The 22,329-nt window shown below is 36.9% G+C and overlaps 4 protein-coding genes across 7 annotated transcripts; 3 read left to right on the top strand and 1 right to left on the bottom strand.

The window, feature by feature from the left end:
• The first annotated feature begins 438 nt into the window (after nucleotides 1-438).
• LOC145212208 (uncharacterized) lies at nucleotides 439-3,760 on the top strand. Of its 2 annotated transcripts, XM_080080252.1 has the most exons (5): nucleotides 443-921; nucleotides 996-1,146; nucleotides 1,211-1,304; nucleotides 1,520-1,582; nucleotides 1,652-3,760. In XM_080080252.1, the coding sequence occupies exons 1-5, from the start codon at nucleotides 746-748 to the stop codon at nucleotides 1,840-1,842; spliced, it is 675 nt and encodes a 224-aa protein (XP_079936378.1). In that variant the 5' UTR covers nucleotides 443-745; the 3' UTR covers nucleotides 1,843-3,760. The 2 variants fall into 2 exon arrangements, with proteins under 2 accessions (XP_079936386.1, XP_079936378.1); XM_080080260.1 differs by lacking the exon at nucleotides 1,520-1,582 and having other exon boundaries at nucleotides 439-921.
• LOC145212104 (exportin-1-like) lies at nucleotides 3,696-13,558 on the top strand. 3 transcript variants are annotated; one of them, XM_080080149.1, is made up of 24 exons: nucleotides 3,696-3,760; nucleotides 5,325-5,464; nucleotides 5,533-5,634; nucleotides 5,706-5,778; nucleotides 5,860-6,082; nucleotides 6,173-6,287; nucleotides 6,608-6,727; nucleotides 6,797-6,851; nucleotides 6,935-7,011; nucleotides 7,081-7,236; nucleotides 7,460-7,654; nucleotides 7,980-8,118; nucleotides 8,214-8,278; nucleotides 8,429-8,546; nucleotides 8,736-8,891; nucleotides 9,143-9,306; nucleotides 9,433-9,534; nucleotides 9,611-9,748; nucleotides 9,825-10,010; nucleotides 10,364-10,609; nucleotides 11,102-11,354; nucleotides 11,766-11,922; nucleotides 12,533-12,629; nucleotides 13,184-13,558. In XM_080080149.1, exons 2-24 carry the CDS (start codon nucleotides 5,333-5,335, stop codon nucleotides 13,328-13,330), a joined length of 3,216 nt encoding a protein of 1,071 aa, XP_079936275.1. In that variant the 5' UTR covers nucleotides 3,696-3,760; nucleotides 5,325-5,332; the 3' UTR covers nucleotides 13,331-13,558. The 3 variants fall into 3 exon arrangements, with proteins under 3 accessions (XP_079936275.1, XP_079936268.1, XP_079936258.1); XM_080080142.1 differs by lacking the exon at nucleotides 3,696-3,760 and adding an exon at nucleotides 4,166-4,415; XM_080080132.1 differs by lacking the exon at nucleotides 3,696-3,760 and adding an exon at nucleotides 4,833-5,040.
• Nucleotides 13,559-14,146: 588 nt separating this feature from the next.
• On the bottom strand, nucleotides 14,147-17,554 carry LOC145212158 (abscission/NoCut checkpoint regulator-like). The gene is made up of 8 exons (XM_080080202.1): nucleotides 17,366-17,554; nucleotides 17,116-17,282; nucleotides 16,905-17,035; nucleotides 16,341-16,480; nucleotides 16,121-16,277; nucleotides 15,598-15,732; nucleotides 15,199-15,361; nucleotides 14,147-14,725 (listed from the first exon to the last, which is right to left on the bottom strand). The coding sequence occupies exons 1-8, from the start codon at nucleotides 17,423-17,425 to the stop codon at nucleotides 14,527-14,529; spliced, it is 1,152 nt and encodes a 383-aa protein (XP_079936328.1). The 5' UTR covers nucleotides 17,426-17,554; the 3' UTR covers nucleotides 14,147-14,526.
• A 237-nt stretch (nucleotides 17,555-17,791) lies between these two features.
• On the top strand, nucleotides 17,792-22,289 carry LOC145212141 (CXXC-type zinc finger protein 1-like). The gene is made up of 10 exons (XM_080080182.1): nucleotides 17,792-18,117; nucleotides 18,296-18,495; nucleotides 19,536-19,715; nucleotides 19,785-20,074; nucleotides 20,255-20,415; nucleotides 20,497-20,672; nucleotides 20,803-20,971; nucleotides 21,125-21,251; nucleotides 21,489-21,637; nucleotides 22,005-22,289. The coding sequence occupies exons 1-10, from the start codon at nucleotides 17,903-17,905 to the stop codon at nucleotides 22,228-22,230; spliced, it is 1,893 nt and encodes a 630-aa protein (XP_079936308.1). The 5' UTR covers nucleotides 17,792-17,902; the 3' UTR covers nucleotides 22,231-22,289.
• The last annotated feature ends 40 nt before the right edge of the window (nucleotides 22,290-22,329 follow it).

Consider the following 22,329-nt stretch of genomic DNA (forward strand, 5'->3'; position numbering starts at 1 on the left):
AACAGTGTGTACTGTCTGCAGCTTACTTAGTTTGAGGGATCATTGCAAATGACATTAAAAATAAAAACTTACTCATATGTTCGCACCGTGGGTAAAGCCAAATCCAAATTGCAAGTTTTTTACGCTTACTTTGTTGGTGTCCCTACTTCTCATATGCACACGTTGCTACGTTAACGTTCTGCCACAATGGCGAAAAATAGAAGCCGAAAAATGGTTTGCAGAATAAGGCGATATTGTTTCGTTTTTATGGCCGTCTTTTTCGTATATTCCTGACCGATTAAACCTATAATTAAGAAGCAATTCGAGCAACCCACGCAAAAATATACATTTGTAAATAATATTTTTTCAACCCTAACGCCAATGTTTTTTTCTTACTGGTGCGAAACGTCAAAAAATATTCCAATAATTTCAGAGTGCATTAAACTAAAGTAGCCTTTTGAACTGTTGACTCCCACGGATTTGTGTTATCAGCCGTTCAGCTCCGAACAATGCTTTGAACTCAGTTGACTGGTTATGCATGGAATCGATAAAATTTCAGTCAGAACGAACCATCAAGGCGCCGATTTTAGAGTACTGTCGAATTCATTTTAGTCCCATGGGAGTCGTAGGTCGCAGCATTGTTGAGTAGTGATAAAGAGGTTGGTAATAGCACGTGCTTTAGTTCAGAAATCTTTGAATACCAGCACAGAACTTCTAGTATTTCGTTGCAAAATCTCATCAAGGCGAGCGCATTCAATTTAAAACAATGTCAAACGAAAGTGTCGAAGAGGGAATATGGACTGAAGCTGAAGAAGATGACTTGGTTATAGTGGCCCAAGAAATACACCTCATGGAACAAACTGACATCAGGACCAGAAAATATAAAAATATTATGAAGCAGGTTGTAAAAGAAATGAAGAAAAGAGGACATCATTTTACAGTGTATGTTCTTCACACAAAAATGTGTAGATTATCTAATATGTTACATTACCGATTTTGCGTTATGTTGCAAACAGAGATAAAGTTGAACAAAAGTGGGAATGTATGGTGGAAAAGTGGCATGAAATAAACGATCAAATAATTCTGTCAGAGGCCTCTTCGGATCAATTGAACTGGCGTCATCTACATGGCATGTCAGAAATGTTAAAGTCAAGACCTCGTGTTAAGGTAAATTTAAAGCAACTTTTTGACTTCTTGCATTCGCAATTTGGATTATATTATACTGTTGAAGGCAGCAGAACCTGGCTATGGATTTGAGTCCATTGTCACACCTCCACGACAAGGGTTGCAGGAGTCCGATTCCGAACATATTGAAACAACTAATGGTTAGTTTAAAACTACTAAGGATATATGCAGTGGTGGGATTCAATTTTTTTGCCAGCCGGCTCTATCACAAAAAAGTCATATACAGTAACCAGTAATGCTAACCGGTTCGCTAATCTCATAAAAAAATCGTCAGACGGTTCTGTATAGAACAAGTGCAAACCGACTGAATTCCACCCCTGCATGGATATAATTCTAATACTTGCTTTGTTTCAAGAAATACCACAATCAAGTCAAACTCCATTAACAAGTATTGCATCTTCGTCACGGGATAAAACAGGTTTTTATGAAGCTTCTGTATTTATAACAGTTTTGTGGTTATCCTATTCTGTTATTTCTTTGAATGTAGCAGGGAGAACTAGAAAAACAATTCGAAGGAAGGCAACTCGAAGAAGTGGGCATGATGATCAGATGCAGCAGTTGATTCAAATTATGACCCAGGCTCAAGAAACTAACCAAAGAATGGAAAATTTATTGGAAAATTCATTGGAGCCCTTAGTGAATTTTGTTCGAAGATTATTGGGAGATAATTCGAACTAATTAGTGCGTGTACTTTTGCGGCGGCCTCTCTCACTGCATTTGCTGTTTTCTTTTTTGCCTGCAGCAAACTGGAAAGATTTCCTTCTTTCTTTTACTCTCGTTTAGTGGCCTACCCTACAGTCGACAAATGTGTCTTTTAATGTTTTGAATAATTTTACCTCTGAAACATGCACTAAATATGCAAAACGTATCGCATTAATTCACAGTTAGTTAAATAAACTGTGTTTAAGCAGTTTCACATACATGATACATTAGATTAAACCATGGCAAGTTTTTTTTTTAATTTTTAATGCAAGCAAAACATATTTGAAAAATATATCAATTTTTTTGTAGGACATGCTGATAGATATTTTACTTTCCCTCATGAAAAAACAACATAATAGCACGACCTTTATTACATTGTGTTTGCCGGTTATTTGGTTCAAGTTGTACGTGGTTACCAAAAAAATGTTACATTCTATTCAACCATCTTTAGTGTTTTTGCAAGTTAATAAAACTTGTTTGTAAAGTTTTGTGTCATTGGTTCAAATGCATAAACCAGGTATGGATTTATCAACTTATCATATCGCGTTTCGTTGCTGTTTTGTCTATTTTTTAACATCAAATGCGTCAATTTTGGCCGTGTATTTGTCACGTAAGTCATTGGAATATTTTAGCATTAAAATAAAGCAAAAAAACAGCAACAAACTTTTAAATATTTTGACACAGCAAAGGACTGACTTCGTAAAAAAATGGCCACCATGGTTGCTTTCACAAGAGAAAAATGAAACAACCGACAAAAGACCGACACAGCCTGACAGAACCAGTTAACAACTAAATCCCCAAACCAGACTTAACCGACTGACAATTACCGGGGAAAAAAGAATGCGTCCGGATGATAGTCAACTGGTAAAAAGCGGCATTGTCAGGATTGCAATCTGGTTTTGCTCTCAACATGACGAAATTGTTAGAAAATACACTGGAAAACAACGATACTGTTATTGTGCAGTTTGCAAATCAGCAAAGCCTACTTTCGTTTACATGAAGTGAAAACATGAAATTAAAAATGATTGCAACTCGTGCATTTAAATCACAAAGCCGACATTTTAATTGTTACCAAAATCGCAATTAACACTGTCTTTTTCACCTTACAAGTGTCGGATGTATGTTTTGTTGTTTTTTAAGTCATGCGCGGCGCTGAAAAAGCAAGATATAAATAATGGCTTCAAGCAGCACCTGGCATGCAGTGACTGACAAACAAAATAATCAAAACAAAATAATCAAAACAGCACCAAAGTCTGCGGGTGGCCTATTGTGTGAGTTGACGCCGTCTACAGCGTGGTGTTGATTGCTTTGCAGCCTAATTAACTAGCACCTCTCGCCAACGACGCCTTTGCAGTCGATATCCGGATTGGACCAGATACAACCAGTTGTCCTGTGTAGTAAAGTCGTGATTGTAAATTTCTGAACACGTCCCACGATGGCCGACAATGGCGACAAAGGTCGTTTTTTTACAGTTTTCAAAGTTACAGCACGGTTGCAAAAGCACTTGCTAAGCTTTTTTTATACGTCAATTTCTTATTGTTTTGTTCTAAGCATATAATACTGAAAATTTAGCTTTATAAAAACAGAGATATTATGTACAGTTAGTACATATTAACTGATTGTCAACGTTACAAGCGCTGTTGTCGTTTGACACTAATAATATAACAACACCGATTGTTAATCTGAATGCTTTGAAAACAGTGACCATTCGAAAAACATTCACAAAATTTGGCAGGATCGTTTGCACAGCAAAATGTGGGTGTTGCCATTGCAAAGCCTTCAAATTTGATATTGATCCAATATTTTCAAAGCACACATCTACTACACGCTAAAGATTAAATTGCGTACAAACACACAAGTCAAGCATTGCACTTATGGACAGTGGAAAATTTCGGTAAGCGTCCCATGCCCTCAAATGACACAGGCAACTCTTGCACTGTTAACTGCGACTTGGTTGTTTTTTTGCAAGTGATAGCTGCTTCACAAATAATATTTAAAATAAAGTAGCATTTGCTGTTGTTTGCAAACTTAATTTTCATGTAAATTATAAGTTTAAAGTGATATTCAAATTTCAAACCACTGCATGTTTGTCATGTTTTTGTCATTAAGTGACCAATCAAAACGACAACAACGCGTATTGCAAAAACTCACGCCATTCTGCGTCACGGTAAACAAACGCGGCGTGCAGTGTCACGTGACTGTGACGTACAAATCCGAAGTTTCCCGAAGTCTTACGAACGCGCGTAGTAATGGCAAGCTGTAAACCAGTACAAACCGGTCTTCTAACCAGGCCGCTTTTTATTCGTTCGAAACGATGGTGCAGTTCATACGGCCGTTTCACAAATTTTGCGACAAGCTGATGATACGACGTTTGAAAAATAAGCGAAAACGCAGTTTAGGTGTTAAATGTAAATCAAGTATCAAAGTAAGCTAGTTTGTGAAGAATATTAGTAGCCTTTTAGGTGGCTAACAGCTAAGCCTGTGATAAACTCCAAGAGAAAGGCGCGAGATTTGAATTCCAATTGAGAAAAGTTCAGCGGGGCGCTACGGTATGTATGGTTGTTTGAATAACTTTGCTTTTGTAAGCCCTATAAATATATCCTCATGAACTTGGCTAATTGTCAATATTTTGATGAATTTTCCTGGCAAAGCGCCATTAAAAAATGTTTGTGCATTTTTGTCATGATTTTGTTAACAGCTTATAGCGTGTGAAGCACGTATGGGGTTTCTTGACTTTGTTAACTCCAAAATTTGCCGTAAGTGCTTAAAGTTTTGAGCAAAAATGATGCAGTTTGGGTCACAGAAATAAGTTAAACATATAAATGACAAGTTTTGCCCAAAAACCTAGCATTTAATACAGAAAACGTTTATGCCTAAAACTCAAAACCAAAAATCACTGTAAATGGTGAAATTGTGGTGTCCTTAGTAGGCAAAATAATGAAAGCTCATTGAGGTCCTTGCGCTGTGCTGGCGAAATTCAAATGCGAGCGCTTGCGCGATCAACTTCTGTTGTTGGTGACGTCATGGAAATTTTCAATGAGTTTTCCCATCGCCGAGCACGTGCTCAGACAGGCGATTGCGTGTGCGTGCGAAGCCGCGCGTTCATAGTAGTGCACCGCGCGCCTTCTACACATAAACACGGACAAGTGCGCGAAAGCAACAATCCGAAAAATGGTATTGTTCCCGATTTACCCGGTTTAGACCGAACCAGCAAACGGGTCTGGGAACCGGACTGGGGCGGTTTTTGGCATTTAGATAATTGCGCTTTCATACCGGTTTTAAAAACCAAAACAAACAGTCAATGGAAAACTACTAGTACATACCCACCAAAGGGTTAAAATACACAACGTTATTAAATCGTTCAATTAAACAACAATTTAATTATTCTTGTGGCAGAATTGATTAGTTGGGAAAACAAATTATTTGGTAATTTTGTAAATTCGTTATTTTTATTACAGAAAACAACATGCCTCCTGTAGCAATGTCAATCACAGTTACACAACAACATGGTCAACAACTTCTGGATTTCTCGCAAAAACTAGACATTTCATTGCTTGACAACGTTGTTGGTTGCTTATATAATGGTGAAGGCCAATCTGTAAGTATATTTTGTTCTGTTCTGCACATGGGCACAAACTGTATTATAAATAAAACATTTTTTTTCAGCAACGCATTGCCGAAAACATTCTTACTGCCCTAAAAGAGCATCCGGAATCATGGACAAGGGTGGATACTATTTTGGAATACTCACAAAATCAACAGACCAAGGTACCTATTACCTGCAAACAACATTTTATTTGCCCGTTAGCTTCAAAAACTTACCTGTTTGTTTTTTACAGTATTATGCATTGCAAATTCTGGAAAATGTCATTAAAACGCGGTGGAAGGTTTTGCCAAGAAACCAATGTGATGGTAAGATCGAAGACGTTATGTATTAAATGTTTCTGATTTGGTGTAGTTTGGTGTTCTCAATGTGTTCTTTGAAATTTGCAGGCATTAAAAAGTACATTGTTGCTCTGATTATCAAGACCTCATCTGATGCTGCTTTAAGCGAAAAGGAAAAGACGTACTTGGGAAAACTGAACATGATCTTGGTGCAAATTCTTAAACAGGACTGGCCGAAGAATTGGCCAACTTTTATCAGCGACATTGTTGGAGCAAGTCGCACAAATGAATCCCTCTGCCAAAATAACATGGTTATCCTCAAACTTCTTAGGTAAGCATTAAAAAACCCTCAAGATTGGATAAAAGTTTATTGTATTTGCTAACATTTGTCGCTAACATTTGGAATGTTTGCATTTTTCAGTGAGGAGGTGTTTGATTTTTCCCAAGACCAAATGACCCAAGTCAAAGCAAAGCACCTTAAAGACAGCATGTGCAATGAGTTTTCAGATATTTTTCAACTTTGCCAATTTGTTATGGTACGTTTTAAAAATTTTTTTTGGTTTTTTTAACCTCATTTTGCCCGATGATGACAAACTTGCCTAGGAGGGAGTTGTGGTGCAGATTTGTTTGCTTTCTGTCATAAAGTCCTGTTATGTTAAACCCCAAATCTTAATTTAATCCTAAATGAATTTCATCTTTTCCGAGCATGACTGTGTGACACTCAGATAAAACAGTTTGCTTTCCCTGTGACACATGAGATTATGAGATCTGAGGGCTTTAAATAGACTAATTCATTTTGCATGTACTTGGTAGTTGGATATTGCTTTTGGTTTTAATAAGTAAACCTTTTTTCCAGGATAACTCACAAAATGCACCATTAGTGAATGCAACACTAAGCACTTTGCTCTGTTTTCTTAACTGGATTCCACTTGGTTACATTTTTGAAACTGAGTTAATTTCCCAGCTCATATACAAAGTAAGTTATTAAGTTTTCACTAGCATTACTAACATTACTTTGTGCTAACAAATTGTCTGTTCTATATAGTTTCTCAATCTTCCAATGTTCCGAAATGTCACTCTGAAATGTCTCACTGAAATAGGTAAGAGTCCCTTCTTTTTAAATTCTACATTTTAAAGGTGTTACTCAAATTTTTGACTTGTGCATAATAAACTTGTTCTACAGCTGGCGTCAGTATTACTGGAAAATATGATGAACAATTCCTTAAACTGTTTACACACACAATGCAACAACTTAAACAGGTGTGTATTCTAGTTCAGAATCAAATTAACTGTCAAAATGTAAAAACTAAACACATATTTTACCATCAGATGCTTCCACCAACTGTCAACATGAAAACAGCTTATGCTAATGGAAGTGACACAGAGCAGAACTTTATTCAAAACCTTGCTCTATTTCTCTGCACTTATTTAAAGGAACATGGTACCTTGGTTGAGAAAGAAAAGCTAAGAAGCAATTTGCTTGAGGTGTGTGATTTATAGGCCATGGTATTTGTTTGTGTAAGTTGTAATAAAATGCACAATCATTTAAAGAGGATGAGCTTAATAGCAAGTGAAATAATGACATTATGCCAAATTTGGTTTGAATTTAATGGCAAAATTATCCAAAATATGCTTTTATCTTTTGGCTTTTACATGTCACTGTTCTGTATGTTTTGTGGTTGTTTTTGACAATATGTATTTTCTGCAGGCCCTTGAGTACTTGGTTCTTATTTCTGAAGTAGAGGAGACAGAAATATTCAAAATCTGCTTGGAATATTGGAATTCTCTTTCTGCCGACCTCTACAGGGAAAACCCATTCTCACCAGGCTCCAGTCTTCCAATTTCCAACAGTGACACAGTGGTTCCAGCTCGGCGACAAATATATTTACCCATTTTGTCAAAGGTAGATACAGGAATTTCATACGAAAAAATTGTCACTTACATTTGCTCTGTGATGACAAATTTACCTAGGAGGGAATTTGTGGTGCAGATTTGATTTCTTTATGCCATACAGTCCTTTTTTGGATACCTTTTCTTAAAACAATAAACCTCAAAATGTAATTTCTGCAATTTGATTTAATTTTAAAGACAGTACTGTATTGTATTTAGATTGATACTTTGCTGTCCTAATGACACATGAGATTATGAGATCTGAGAGCTGTTTATTGTTAAATATGGTTTTTGTGGTATATATTTGCCTTTATTTTACAAGAACACTTTATTCTTAGGTCCGGTTGGTAATGATAAGTCGTATGGCAAAACCTGAGGAAGTTTTGGTTGTGGAAAATGAACAAGGGGAAGTTGTCCGAGAGTTCATGAAAGACACCGATTCAATCAATTTGTATAAAAATATGAGAGAAACCCTTGGTAAGGACGCATTGCAAAACTTTCCTTGAAATTATTTAACACTAGTTGGATTTTTTTGAAAATATGTAGTTTTTAAAATATTTTATGTTTTGCAGTGTATCTCACTCATTTGGACTATGTTGACACTGAAAGAATTATGACTGAAAAAATCCACAATCAGGTATACCACATGATTAAAATGTTTGTGTTTAGTAGTGAGTTCTAATAACTTTGACTTTTTGGGCTTTAAAATGTATTTTAAATGTCCAAGCAAAACATATTCGTATTTCAGTGTGCAAAAACAGCTTTGACAAACATTTTTCTTGTACAGGTAAATGGAACCGAATGGTCGTGGAAAAACCTCAACACACTTTGTTGGGCTATTGGAAGTATTAGTGGTGCGATGCATGAGGAAGATGAAAAGCGCTTTCTTGTCACAGTCATAAGAGGTAAATATATATAGCATATCTCCATTTCTAATCAGCTTTTTCCAGCTTACTAGTTAAAATAACAACCTACTTTTTGTTTAAATATGGTTGTTTTTTGACCAATTCCTATGGTAAAAATTTTGATGCAGATGTTTAAATTTTTTTGAATGTGTCTCTATTTTTGATAACAGTGGGCTTGTGTTTTTTTAGATTTACTAGCTCTGTGTGAGCAGAAACGAGGCAAAGATAACAAAGCAATCATAGCTTCCAACATTATGTACGTTGTTGGGCAGTATCCAAGATTTCTGCGTGCTCATTGGAGGTTTCTCAAAACTGTTGTCAACAAGCTGTTTGAGTTTATGCATGGTGGGTCAAAAACAAACAATCTCAAAAATTCAGAAACACATAATATCATTTTATTGACAGTTTCAGGTTTTCAGGCAATCTTTGTTATAACATAACCAATATTTGACTAGCACATTCACTTACACAAAGATCGATTTGATATATTATGTCTATGTTTGTATATGGAATGTTTTTTTACATTTTTGTTTGAACTTGAGACTGCATGTTTGAAAAGAGTTGAGGACAGTTTTTACACTTCAAATTATTTGTAGAAACCCACGACGGAGTGCAGGACATGGCATGTGACACTTTTATCAAGATCGCGCAAAAATGTCGTCGGCACTTTGTGCAGATGCAGGCTGGCGAGGTTATGCCCTTCATTGAGGAAATCCTGTCAAACATAAGCACAATCATATGTGACCTTCAGCCACAGCAGGTACACACTAGATGTTTTTGTTACAAGACCTGTTTGCACACACAAATTTGTATACTCACTTTACAAAGTTTTACTGTGTTTTTTACTGTGATTAGTTTGTTTTATACTCAAATGTACCATTTGCAGGTGCACACATTTTATGAGGCTGTTGGGTTCATGATCAGTGCTCAAAGCGACCAAGTAGTACAAGAACACCTCATCGAGAAATACATGCTTTTGCCAAACCAGGTATGTGCCCTTCATCTCGCTTTTTTAGCTTCCAAACCCATTAAAATTTATTCAATACCCTTTTTCTTGCTTTTAGGTGTGGGACAGTATAATACAGAAAGCTACAAAAAATGTTGATGTCCTAAAAGACCCGGCCACTGTGAAACAACTAGGAAGTATCTTGAAGACCAATGTCCGAGCGTGTAAAGCTGTCGGCCATTACTTTGTAGTACAGGTAAGGCATGGATTTCTAGTTGTAACTGAATTTTGTTGTTGTTGTTCAAAATTGTAATTTTTAAACTTTTCCACAGCTTGGTCGAATCTACCTGGACATGTTAAACGTGTACAAATGTCTAAGTGAAAACATCTCTGCCGCTATAATGCAGAACGGTGAGGGGGTAATGAAGCAACCTCTTATTCGAAGCATGCGCACAGTGAAAAAGGAAACTCTCAAATTAATATCTGGTTGGGTTAGCAGATCTACAGACCTTGAAATGGTAGGTAGTTAAGATTTTTAAAAAAATTTCAAAACAAAGTTTTACAAAATTTACTACGAATTGCTAATTACGAAGAAGTTTATTGCACTTTGCACCTGGTTTAACAATGGGTACTAAACCAATCCACTTTTTCATTTTTCTAAGTCTAGTCCATTTTTGCTGAAATTATGAAGATGGACGTCCTTTTTTATTAATTGACAATTAATTGTATTTGTAACCACAGTTTCCTGCAGTGCTAATTATATTTTTGTTTTTAACTTTATCCATTTCCAAATTAAAGCTTTACTCTTTGCATGGTCTTATCCGGTGTAAAATCAAACTTTCAGTTTTTCAACAAATGTCCTAACTTGCAGGTCGCTGAAAACTTTGTTCCACCCCTCCTTGAAGCAGTTTTGCTGGACTACAAGACTAATGTTCCAGCAGCGCGAGAGCCTGAAGTTCTAAGTACCATGGCAACCATAGTAAACAAACTTGAAGCTGCAATTACGAAGGAAATTCCACAAATATTCGACGCAGTGTTTGAATGTACGTTGGAAATGATCAACAAAGATTTCGAGGAGTTTCCTGAATACCGAACCAACTTCTTTTTATTGCTGCAGGTACTTGATGACTGTGTTTTCTCTTTGCTGTCATCTATTAATATGGTAGTTGATCTTTGCATGTATAACACATTCCAACTGTAAACCATATATAGCCTGTTTTTCGGGATAGTGACAACTTGTAAATATGTTTTGATTATTCTGTATTTCCGCACAAAACAATGCAGAATTCAGTTAATACAGGATGCGGCAATGTTCCGGCTGTTGTCAAATGGAATTTTTAACACCCATCATATCTTAAGTAAAACTTAGATCAACAACACAACCGCCAAAAGAGCTTTACCAAGTGAATTGTTTTACAGTCGCTTTTTTGTGCATAATAATAGCAAACCAGTGATTTAAGTGTTTGCTACAACAAAAATTGTTTACATATTCTATTGCTTTTTTATCACTGTTGGAATTGCTATCGTACGGACTTAAAAATGCCTTGTAGGTAAAAAAGCAACAGCAAAATTTGTACGAAGCATTTTTGTAAACATAATTTTTTTCCAGGCTGTGAACAATCATTGCTTTCCGGCTCTACTAAACATCCCACAACCCCAGTTTAAATTAGTTCTGGACTCTATCATTTGGGCTTTCAAGCACACAATGAGGAACGTGGCTCACACTGGTCTCAGTATCCTTTACCAACTGCTGCAGAACATTACAATGGTAGAGGAAGCAGCACAGAGCTTCTATCAGATGTATTTCACCGATATTTTGCAACACGTTTTCAGTGTTGGCACCGACACTTCTCATACGTCTGGTGAGTAAAATTGTAGTTATATCTATGTCTCAGTAAATTCAAATATTGCTTGAAATAAACTTAACTTGACTCATTTCGGGTTTAGTAGTCCTGGGTTAAAGTACTTGGACATGTTTTTGTCTGTGTGCCATTGTCAGTTCCTGCATTACGAAGGGTTTTCAGGTTTTTAAAGGCAGTCATTTTTAACCCTGCAGAAAACCGAATCCTAAATTGTTGAAAATTTTACAGCACAAAAACGCAGAAATATTTCACAGCCCAAAAACGTAGAAAATGTACCCTATCCACATGAACATTTTTTGAACTGTTTAGTTTCCATTTGCAAATCTGGTTAATTAACAACAAAAATGTCATAATTATCAGCTCTGCGTTTAAACTTTCGCACTCATATTTATCAAATACTTTTTGTTTTAGGTTTAACGATGCATGCATCTATCCTAGCCTACATGTTCAGTTTAGTTGAACAGGGCAAGATAACTGTTCCTCTTCATCCGGAACAAAGTGACAATCTTGTGTTCGTTCAAGAATACGTTGCAAATCTTCTCAAGACCGCATTCCCACACATGCAAGAGTAAGTATCACACAATATTCTACATTTTTGGATGTATGTTAAATAGTTTTTTGACAATCTTGCCTTCGTGTTGGGGCAACTAGGTTGACATTTAGCAACCTTTTAAACGTGATTGGCTTAACCTTCGAGGGCAAATAGATTCTCGGATACGCTACATACCTTAGACCAGGGGTCAGCACCCTTTTAAACGCCTAGTGCCAAAAAAACACAGTGATCACGCGTGTCAACGTTTTTGTATGTGAAAAAGGTGTGTGCCAACTAACATAAAAAGCAAAAAAGGAAGATGTGCTTCGTTCATGTGGAAGAACTAATAACAAGTAATATTTTAATGAAAAGTAATTGCATATGAAATCGCAAATCGTTTGGCGTCCCATGAATAATTATCTCCCGTGCCGACTTTAGCACGCGTGCCAGGGGTTGCTGAACTTTGTCTTGAACATAAGAAGGGGTGTAAAAATTGTGTTTAGGGGCTTGAAAACAGCTTAAACTTACATTTGACCAATCGACTGTGTTGTATAACTGTATGCCAATGAATTTGTGATGAATTTCAAAACAAAAAAATGAATTTGTTTTGGCTGTGGTTTAAAGTGTGTGTTTTATTTTCTTTCAGTGCTCAAATTAAGCTTTTCGTGCGAGGCTTGTTCAGTCTCAACCACGACATCGCCCTGTTCAAAGATCATCTGCGCGACTTCCTTATACAAATCAAGGTAAGGAAAAACCTCCAAATCGTATGCCAGTCCTGCAGGCATGTTATGCGGGTTTTCTAACAGCGTTACTAAACTCGGAAAAACGCATTATTTTTAGTTTTTCCAACCGGAAAAAAACGTTAAATATATCCATTTTTAAACGTTAAATATATCCATAAACTTGGGTTTATTTGGACTTGCTTTACGCAAAAGGAACCTACATACAACTATTACAACACGGGTGGTTAGATTCTAGGCCCCCATCGACTGGTCCCACCCACTGATTCACTCACAGTGCGCCAAACTCGCTCTCTGGTGAGCTCCCGCCACAAAACCCTTCATAATACGGTGTAGCTGCAGCGCGTTTTGTAATGATCCACTTTTTTGCGCTCCATAACGTTTCAACGTTGGGCAGCTATTTGCGGCTTGGTGATTGTTTTAGTGCGATTGTGTCGCTGTGTGTTCTTTTACCAAGCGAAATAATCAGGTTTAGGTCAAAAGTCCTGGTAATTGTCACTCGTTCAAAGAGAATCATTTATTTACTTATTTAAAAAAATCGTTCTTTTCATTTACAGGAATTCGCGGGTGAAGACACGACTGATCTTTTCCTAGAGGAGCGGGAGCAAGCTCTTATAAAAGCACAGGAGGAAAAGAGAAGAACACAGATGGCGGTTCCTGGTATCATCAACCCGCACGACGTTGCGGAGGAGATGCAGGACTAAACATTTAGCCACTAGATGGTGTATTACACGCGCTACAAGTTCTTTTCGTTTCTTGCCAGCGAACGTGCGTTGGCTATTCCTGCAACTGACCACGAGAGGGCGTGCGTGAGCTCGTCGCTGCATTTTTTTTGTTTTTTGTTTCCACACCCTTCGCGCGCAGAGATGTTGTATTTTATCGATGACCGTTTGTTCTTTTTCGTTTGCAATAAAACCCTTTCCCTTGTCGCATTGTGTTGTGGATTTTTTCCCTGTTTGAGACCAGCCTTAACTTGCATATACTTTGTTCAAAATGTCTTGGACCTATTACTTAATCATTTTGGATTACGTAGTTAACCATTAAGACATTCGGACTGTGTATATGCATAGAAAAATGCGTTAAAGGCATTTAAACATTTCGTTGCGTCGTGCTTCGTCACAACAAACTGGCTCAAATTTCGCGTTTAAAATTTGATTAAACAACAACGGTGGCATTTTATCAGTACACAAGCCTGGTGTTGTCAACTAGATCAGGGTGGTCCACGACTGGGAGGATGGAGGGCCTCATTGGCGCTTTGGTAAGTTCTTGTGTTAAAGAACTGAATGAATTTACTGTTCTAATCGACTTCATGTTTCGAGACCCAAATATTACCGGCAAAAAGACCCTTGTCACCTCACAATACACATATTTTGCGTCTTGTTTAGGGCTACGCCAAATGCAATCCACTCGATAACTGTGTGCAGAAAAGTGTTCACCGTGTGTCAGGGCTTAAGCTACCCTGAGCTATGTTATTGTCATACCTTGCGTCGGTCTGTAGTCTGTACGTAATAGAAAACACATTTTCAGTCTTGTACGCAGTAACTATTAAATTTGTACGCAGCTCAGAAGCGATTACATAAGCTCACTTCAAGGCAGCAGAGAGTCAAATCTGGTAACAACAACAAACGAATCGTTTAATTGACAAGTGCAATTGTGGGTATATATGTTTCATGTAGTGTAGTCCTTTGCAGTACAAATGTGGAAATTAATTATGTAAAACAGTTTTTAAATTGGGTAACATGCTGAACATAATTCTGGGACACCTATTCCACTACAGTCTCTTCGTTTCTCTTCTTGCCAAAGCGAAGGGATTTTAAATAGAAAAATACATATACTGGAACTGTAAATCTTAATCTGGTCTTCAGCAACAAATATTCTTTAGACGAACTTGTGTTTTCACTCAAAACTCAGTCCTGTTTTTGTTGACAAAGGTTTCTGTCTTGTGACCACGCATGTCAGACTCTCTGTGAACAACTCGAAAACAGGTTTTGCAGAATAACTCTCGATCACATGTGAGGCATCGGGTAGTTGCATCATCATTGCACATGAAACACCATGGGAATTCATCTTCTGTAGATTCAGGGTCACATTCTGCTTGCCTAGAGAATAAACAAAAACTTTGTCTAAAAAGCTAAGCTAATATTCAGGTGAAAAGCTTTTTGTAAAAATATTCTTTTGCATGATTTTGAAACTGGTTGCATGCTGTCTGAAGAGAAAAGCTGATGCAATTAAATTTTTATAACTGAAAATAGAACTCAATACGACATTTGCCGATAATGTTGTTGATATTTTGTGACAACAATTTGATGACTAAATTCATTTCCATTTGTTAGTTAAAAAGCAACATTATCTTACCCTCAAATATACTAATTTGAACTACAATGTTATAAACTCTGTAACACCACCACACTACTCCTTAAATGGGATTTTTTTAATCAATATGGCATATATGTAGGGCATTATAGTACCCAATACATCCTTTGTCTTACACCATACATTAAGATAACAAAAACAGTTTAGGTGCAGATACATACCTGAGCTGATAAAAGGCAAAATAGTATATGATACAAACCTAGTTAATTTTTTTGTTTCTCCAACATTGATTCCTCTTTCTATTAGCTTCTGATCCAATCTGTCTTCTTCCATAATCTGTTTTATAAGCATTGCACTTTCAGCATCCATATCTTCATCAATAACACCCATACTATTGCTCCCAGCTATCTCATCTGCAGGAGCTGAAATTTTTTTTTAAAAACATTGTTTTACAACACAATAATGTTGTTACATTTATTTTAAAGATACATAAAAAGCCATTGCTTGAAAAAAAAGTGAAAAAATGTATTTGAGCGTTTTATTTTAACTGATGTGCATTTGAACATGTTTTTCATTTTTTGACCTTCTTAATTTAAACTTGAAACCAGATTCCATATTATATACCAGTAGTAGGACATAACATGGTAAAAATAGACACCTGATGGAGCACCACTAATTTCTGAGAGTCGAGCCTGAATTTCTTCATCTTGTAATTGGCCGGCTGCAATACCTTCCTTAGCTTGCTGTAATTCCACCTGAGCCATTTTGATCAGATCATCAGCACTTAGGTCATCTGTAAGGGTAAACTAAAGTGAAAAATCAAGTCAAACATTTTTGAATCCCATTTGTTTGTAGTTCGAAATTCAAGCTCATTAAAGACGTTTTATTGAATCAGCCAGTCACCAAGCATTCACCACCATATGACAAGGTGTAGGCAAAAAAAATCCAGCCTGCAGTGGGATTCGAACCCATGGCAGGAGTCTTTTTGGGACTAGCACTCTACCAACCGAGCTATACAGGCTCAGCAGTGAATGCCTTTAATGGGCATGGTGTGTGATTGATATATGAGTGTGACTTGATCGCTGGTCTGCATAGACACTTCAGGGCTGATCCCTGAGTGAATTAATGTTCAGTTTGAAATTAGTACTGTTTTTAGATCAGTATGCTGCAACAAAACATACTATTTGGAATCATGTTAGGTTGAAAAATGTCTTCATTTGAAGGATCCATATCGGTTTCCATGGCAATTTCTTGAGTATACTGGCGGACCAATTTCTTTTCTTGAACAAAATTAGGCTCATGTTTTGATGAACTTGCCTCATCCTCTGTGGAAGTTCTCTGTTCAAAAAATATCATGACTGTTTATGACTGCTTCCTCTAAAGCTTAAACTCAACACATACTCTGAGACTGTGTACACGAATAGCTGGTGGCCGAGATCCTTTCAACTTTGCCAATCTGTATTCGATTTCCTCGTCTGTAATTTTCGGATCATCAGCATACAATTTCTTCAAACGCTTTTCGATGTCATGCACTGAAGCAGCTGTAAAGAATATTTTACTTGGTGTTACATGCTTGTAAAAATGTTAATGTACAAAACTTCCAGTCTGCAAGGTATGGCAGTTCCCAAAGAGATCTCGGTTGTGCAGGGCTTGTACATCACGCATACCAAACCTCTAAGTGCATACTGAGTAAAATGCAAGTGATAAACAGGGCCAGGCACTCAGGCAGTACTTTATTCTAAAACTTCAGGCATGCAAAATTTTATTTTGATAAAAACCTCCTGTGCGCAGACGCCATACTGCAAACTGGCAGACATTATGCCATGCTTATTGTTTTAACCTCAAATATCTCATCACCATAAATGTAAGCATTGGTTTCAGAGGACAAAATTTATAACTTGCAGAAAGCAAATTTCCCCTGGAAAATATTCGTTTTTATGTTAGCAGTGTACACTGAGTACTTACTCTTTTTAGCATTTTCTTCTGTCAAATCTTTATGTGACTCCTTAAGATTCATTAGTCTTTCTCTTATTGCCTTGTCCTCTGCACTTTCCGATTCTTGTGGGTTCGTGGTTTCCGCTTTTTTAGCCATCTCTCTGAAATTGAAATTACTTGCTTTTATTATTCTCCTACTATGGTTACTTGCTCTGTTACATTCCCTGGCTGTATAAGGTACCTTTTGAAGTTGGCTGGTGGTGATACCCTTCCAGATTGTATTGGGTTTTGAATATAATCAAAACATTTCCGACAGACATATACTGGAGTAAGTGGGTTTTCAGGCAGTGTTGTTTTTTGTGATAAGCAATCCTTGCAGGCCGTACAATTACATCTTCCACAATTGAACTACAAAAACAACAAAAAATATTTATACGTCACATTACACCAGTCGCTACATTTCATTTGTTTTCACACAAAAAATGTCTTACTCGTTTTTTAAAAAATCCAAACTTTGCCGTGCAAATCGAACACGTCAGTGGACCAGACATCAAGTTGAACTTGTTCGCTCCCTGAATGAAATACGAGATAGAAAAAAACTATAACCAATGTAATAGAGCAAACGAAAATGATTCATTAATGTAATGAAAACTGGGTGTTTCGTGTTTACATTTCTCTCTGTTCACTCGAGCGTGGAATCACGTGCCTTACGACAAGAGAAAACATTTTTCAAGTGGGGTAAAAATGTTTTGTGAGTGTTCTTTGAAATAGGTAAAAAATGGGTCGTCAGTCAATTAGGTCTCCAGGATATGACAACCGTGTATTTGTTAAAGATCAGACATTATTTATTATTACTTTACAAATAGGAGAAATGAACAAACCGTTTTGACGAATTTGTATGTTTCCATTTCGACCATGCTCATATTTTTCATAGCATAAAGATTTCATGCCAGCATGCTTTTGTGAATAGCAACCTTAAAACTTCGGCGGTATTTTTAAAAGGAAAAAAAGACAATTGTTTTGTCACAATGGAAAACAATCCAAACGCCGGTGATCCGTCGCGCACCGAAATCGCGAAGCGTTTCGACGTTCCAGAACGAAAGGCAAAACTTGCCTCATATTTTGACGTCTTGTCAAGTGGGAAAGAGAAGATCATGAGTGACAGTGACATGCAGGTGTACTGCATTTGCAGATCTCCGGATATTGACCGGTTTATGATTATGTGCGATGATTGCGAAGAATGGTAGGTGAACTTTGACTTATTCCTAAATGTGACAAAAAGAAATGTTTCTGCAATTCAGTTGATTGAAAAATACGACTACTAGTAAGCAGGGTTTAATGTATCTTTGATATTTATTGTGTTTTACCCTGGTGCTTATTGTCATTTATTCACAAACAATATTAAAATATAAATTTTACAGGTTCCATGGTGACTGCATAAATGTCACTGAAAAGGAAGCAAAACACATCAAAAACTTTTATTGCAAACCATGTCGCAGTAAGAACCCATTTCTAAAAATAAAGTATCGTAAATCTAAGAAGAAAGAGGAAAAATATAGACAGGAACGCCAAAAAGAGAAGGAGAGACTAAAGAAAAAGAAACAGAAAAAGAAGGATGCTGGTGAGAAACTTTGCCAAACTCGTGGGGTTCGGGGGCCACATTGCAATTTTGAAATTATGCCAAGGGCCGCATGTGATTTTTAATCTAGTTTTATACACCTAAAAACCGTTTGGCAACGACGGCCGCATTGCAGATCCTTATTTCACCAACAGCTGCCAATTACCTGCTGGTTTTTGTTTTAAAATTACAGATGTAAAGAAATTGATTTATATCATATATATATATATATATATATATATATTGACGCCCCAAAAGCCCCAATTAATTTCCAACTTGATGCACAGATTGAGCTGCACAGTGTGAAGATCAGTCTTAACTGTTTATGATGTCATAATTAATATTGTGACGCATGTGGGGGTGGTACTAAATACCGCATGTGACCGCATGTGATTCCTCTTAAAATACACCATGTTATGTGAAATGTAAGAATTCCAGCCCCATCAGGGGTAAAATAGACCAGATTCTAGATTGATTTTAATTTCGAATCTTCACCCAACCCTAATAGCTCTAACCGTCAGCGCTTTCAAAAGTCCGCAAAATTATTTTTTCGTAAAACGTATTTAAGTCCTTCACAGATTCCTGATAACATGCGGTCACATGCGGTATACCATGCGGTCACATGCGGCCACATGCGGTATTTAGTACCACCGGGCATGTGGTACCTGTTTTTGGCATTGTTTGTACACAATAGGTGTTTGACCCATATGACTACTTGTCTGGTAATACTCTTTTCAGTAGCACAAAATCTGTTTAGAGCAGTTAAAAATCACAAATTTGGCAAAGGTGTTTTAATTATGTTAATAATTTTTTTTATTATAATTAGATAAAAATCTGACAAAAAATCTGTGGGCCGCATTGGAGGGCTTCGTGGGCCACATGCGGGCCGCGAGTTTGACACCCCTGCTTTATTGTTAATAATTTTAATTGTCGCAAATATTTATTGCAAAGTCATCATGCAGTTTTACTGTTTTGCTACCATGCACATCGATCAATATACTGTATAATAAGAACCTTATCATTGTCAATCATGCTTTATCCAGAAAGTGCAGCCTTGCACAAATCTTCATCCGCTCCAGCTTTTACCTCCGACATGAAAGGAAGGTATGAGAATGATGATCTTTGGCAACCAAGTCAGCCAAAGAAACAAATCTTTAAAGAAAAGAGACCAAATTCTTCCATTCAAATTTACACTTCAGAAGAAGAAGGAGACGCTAACTATGGTACAGACACCAACTGAGTAAAACTCTAAAAACTTAATTCAAATCTTCATCTACTTTGCGTATTTACAGACCAAGGTCTCAAGCACAGACCAGCCATGAAAAGGGAGCCATTGGATCAAAGTGGCAGTGATGAGATGATTTTTGTGGATGATTTCACCAAGCGTGAAAAAAAGAAGAAATCAAAATCATGTGGAAAATGTGAAAACTGTTTACGAACAGAGGACTGTGACCTGTGCGATGCTTGCCACGATCGCAGAAAAGGAGTTATGGGCAAAATCCCAAAATGTAGATTAAGGAGATGTTTAAATGATAAACCAAGAAAGACCAAGAATAAAAATAAAGATCAAATGAAGCATGAGGTATGCTGCGTAAAACATGTATTAAGAACTATATGTAATGTTTTGATCATTGTCCTTCTGTTAATTCATAAATATCTTATAACTACTAAATGCTTCAGTTATGTAGAATGACAACTTCTTCACATTTGCATTACAGTTTGTTTTTTATGCTACTGAAAGTTTAAATTCATGCACTTTCAGCGACCTTCACAGAAAAAGGTTAAAACAGAATATGATGTGTTTGGACAAGCAACATCCATTTCACAAAGTCTCCTACAGACTGGTCTGACCAATGTAGATTCCAGGACTGTAAAACAATGCTTTGGACCTGGTTGTACCAATGCTGCCTGTGCACCATCAAAGTAAGATTTACAAACCTATAAATGTCCGCAGTACATCACTAACAGATTTTTTTTGTTATTTTCTTTACCTTTTTTAAACAGATACTGCAGTGAAGAATGTGGAAGACGTCTTGCACGCAACCGGTTGATGGCGATTATGCCACAGCGCATTCAAGAATGGCATAGTACACCCACAGTCGCTAACGACATGGGTAGAGAGGAGATTGATCGCATCCGTAGCAGGATGGAACAAGCTCGCAAAGAACTTCAATCCTTAGGTGTGTACAGTCAGTACCAAATTTTCTACATGTGTATTGTGCTCCAAACATAGATCACTTGCATATTCTATTGATTTGTAGCTGTAAAAACATACATTTTATCACAGCAAAAGGTTAATTTTTTTCACAGAACAAAAGTATCGAGTGCTGGAGTCAATTATATCTGCTGCGAAAATGTTGACCATAGATGAAAAAATTGATGGTGATGAAGAAAGTGAGACAGAATCCGATCATTTAATATACTGTGTGGTTTGTGGCCATTCTGTAAGCTTGAAAAGCGCAATCAAACACATGGACAGGTAAGAGGTGGTGATTTAGTTTATGTACATCTTGCATAGACAGAATCTGCCTCCAATTCAAGTCATGAAATATAAAACTTCAAACCTGTAGTCTAGAACCTTAACAGCTTTGTGCTGTTTTCTCATTAAAATCACTTGTTTTGTTTTTGACAGATGTTACATAAAGATTGAATCACAAATTTCATTTGGTTCTGTTTATCCAACTCGCATCGAAGGTTCTCAAAGGCTATTTTGTGATGTTTATAATGACCAACAACAAACTTACTGCAAAAGATTGCAGGTAATATAAATTTACTAGGTAACAACTAACTGAGAACGAAGAGTCACAGGCATTTTAGCAACTGCTGTTGGCTTCTGTTTTTGCAATATTCTGTATTTATGATACAAGTTTTGTTTAGGATCAAGCTTAACTCTGTGTGTAGCGTTTCATGGTTGCAATGATTGTATGACGTTGATAGAATTCAAATTTGGTGATTTGCATTTGGTGTGTTTTTATCTCCATGTTTGTTGCTTTCAGGTTCTCTGTCCAGAACACACAAAGGAGCCGAAAGTAACTGAAGATGAAGTATGTGGCTGTCCTCTTATCTGCGACATATACAAAAGCAAGCCAACCAAACCTGCACATTTTTGCCGCCTCCCCAAAAGAAAATGCAACAAACATTTTAAGTATGTCAGTCTCCTTACCTCAAACATCCAGTTACTTCAAACATAACCATTATGCCAGTGGTTCCCTTCTAAAAGGAATTTCTTTCAATTTGTACATGTGGTTGTCAATAAACACTTCAGCTCTAGGGATATAACCTGTGAAGTTGATGAAAGACCCAATTTAAATTATCTTTGTATGGTTTAGCTTCCACTATGTAGTCTATTGAGGAGGAATGTAAACGTTTTGACTTGTCAAGGGAGGAATTCGTTGATAAAGTTAGGGAATTACTGCATTATGTGTTAAATATGGGCTGCAAAAAAAGCCAATATAATGTGTCTTGTGTTTATTTAGGGCAAATGTCTCTTGTTAAAAATTTGATACTTTTAGATGGGAAACGATGTACAGGGCCGAAGTCGACTTGCAACGTATTCGACAGTGGTTAAAAATTGACGAAATTTTCGATGAAGAACGACGTATAAAAACAGCCATGTCCAGTAGAGCGGGAATTGTTTCTCTTCTGCTTCACCAAACAACTGCCCACGATCCACGGTGTCTAGACATGCGCACCAAGCCAACAGTGACCAAGAAACCTGCCTACAGACTTATGATATGATATCAAATAAAGTTTCTTTTGCACGGCAGCTATCGTTGAAATAAACCGTTGTTACATTCCATTGTGCGCAGACTACCATAAAAACGGAAGGTCTTTTGG

Source organism: Phallusia mammillata, chromosome 1 (assembly GCF_965637545.1).
Source record: "Phallusia mammillata chromosome 1, kaPhaMamm4.hap1.1, whole genome shotgun sequence".
Lineage (NCBI taxonomy): Eukaryota > Metazoa > Chordata > Ascidiacea > Phlebobranchia > Ascidiidae > Phallusia > Phallusia mammillata.

What these genes read in the sequence shown, in the direction of transcription:
- LOC145212208 (XM_080080252.1), top strand. Translation starts at nt 746, where the DNA reads ATGTCAAACGAAAGTGTCGAAGAGGGAATATGGACTGAAGCTGAAGAA. An exon ending in AGAGGACATCATTTTACAGT is followed by an intron (nt 922 to 995) that starts GTATGTTCTTCA and finishes TGTTGCAAACAG; the next exon opens with AGATAAAGTTGAACAAAAGT. An exon ending in AGTCAAGACCTCGTGTTAAG is followed by an intron (nt 1,147 to 1,210) that starts GTAAATTTAAAG and finishes ATACTGTTGAAG; the next exon opens with GCAGCAGAACCTGGCTATGG.
- LOC145212104 (XM_080080132.1), top strand. Translation starts at nt 4,848, where the DNA reads ATGCGAGCGCTTGCGCGATCAACTTCTGTTGTTGGTGACGTCATGGAA. An exon ending in GTTATCCTCAAACTTCTTAG is followed by an intron (nt 6,083 to 6,172) that starts GTAAGCATTAAA and finishes TGCATTTTTCAG; the next exon opens with TGAGGAGGTGTTTGATTTTT. An exon ending in ATTTACCCATTTTGTCAAAG is followed by an intron (nt 7,655 to 7,979) that starts GTAGATACAGGA and finishes CTTTATTCTTAG; the next exon opens with GTCCGGTTGGTAATGATAAG.
- LOC145212158 (XM_080080202.1), bottom strand. Translation starts at nt 17,425, where the DNA reads ATGTCTGGTCCACTGACGTGTTCGATTTGCACGGCAAAGTTTGGATTT. An exon ending in TTCGTGTACACAGTCTCAGA is followed by an intron (nt 16,278 to 16,340) that starts GTATGTGTTGAG and finishes TTTTTTGAACAG; the next exon opens with AGAACTTCCACAGAGGATGA. An exon ending in ACCTAACATGATTCCAAATA is followed by an intron (nt 15,733 to 16,120) that starts GTATGTTTTGTT and finishes TTACCCTTACAG; the next exon opens with ATGACCTAAGTGCTGATGAT.
- LOC145212141 (XM_080080182.1), top strand. Translation starts at nt 17,903, where the DNA reads ATGGAAAACAATCCAAACGCCGGTGATCCGTCGCGCACCGAAATCGCG. An exon ending in ACAGAAAAAGAAGGATGCTG is followed by an intron (nt 18,496 to 19,535) that starts GTGAGAAACTTT and finishes TGCTTTATCCAG; the next exon opens with AAAGTGCAGCCTTGCACAAA. An exon ending in CAAAGAACTTCAATCCTTAG is followed by an intron (nt 20,673 to 20,802) that starts GTGTGTACAGTC and finishes TTTTTTTCACAG; the next exon opens with AACAAAAGTATCGAGTGCTG.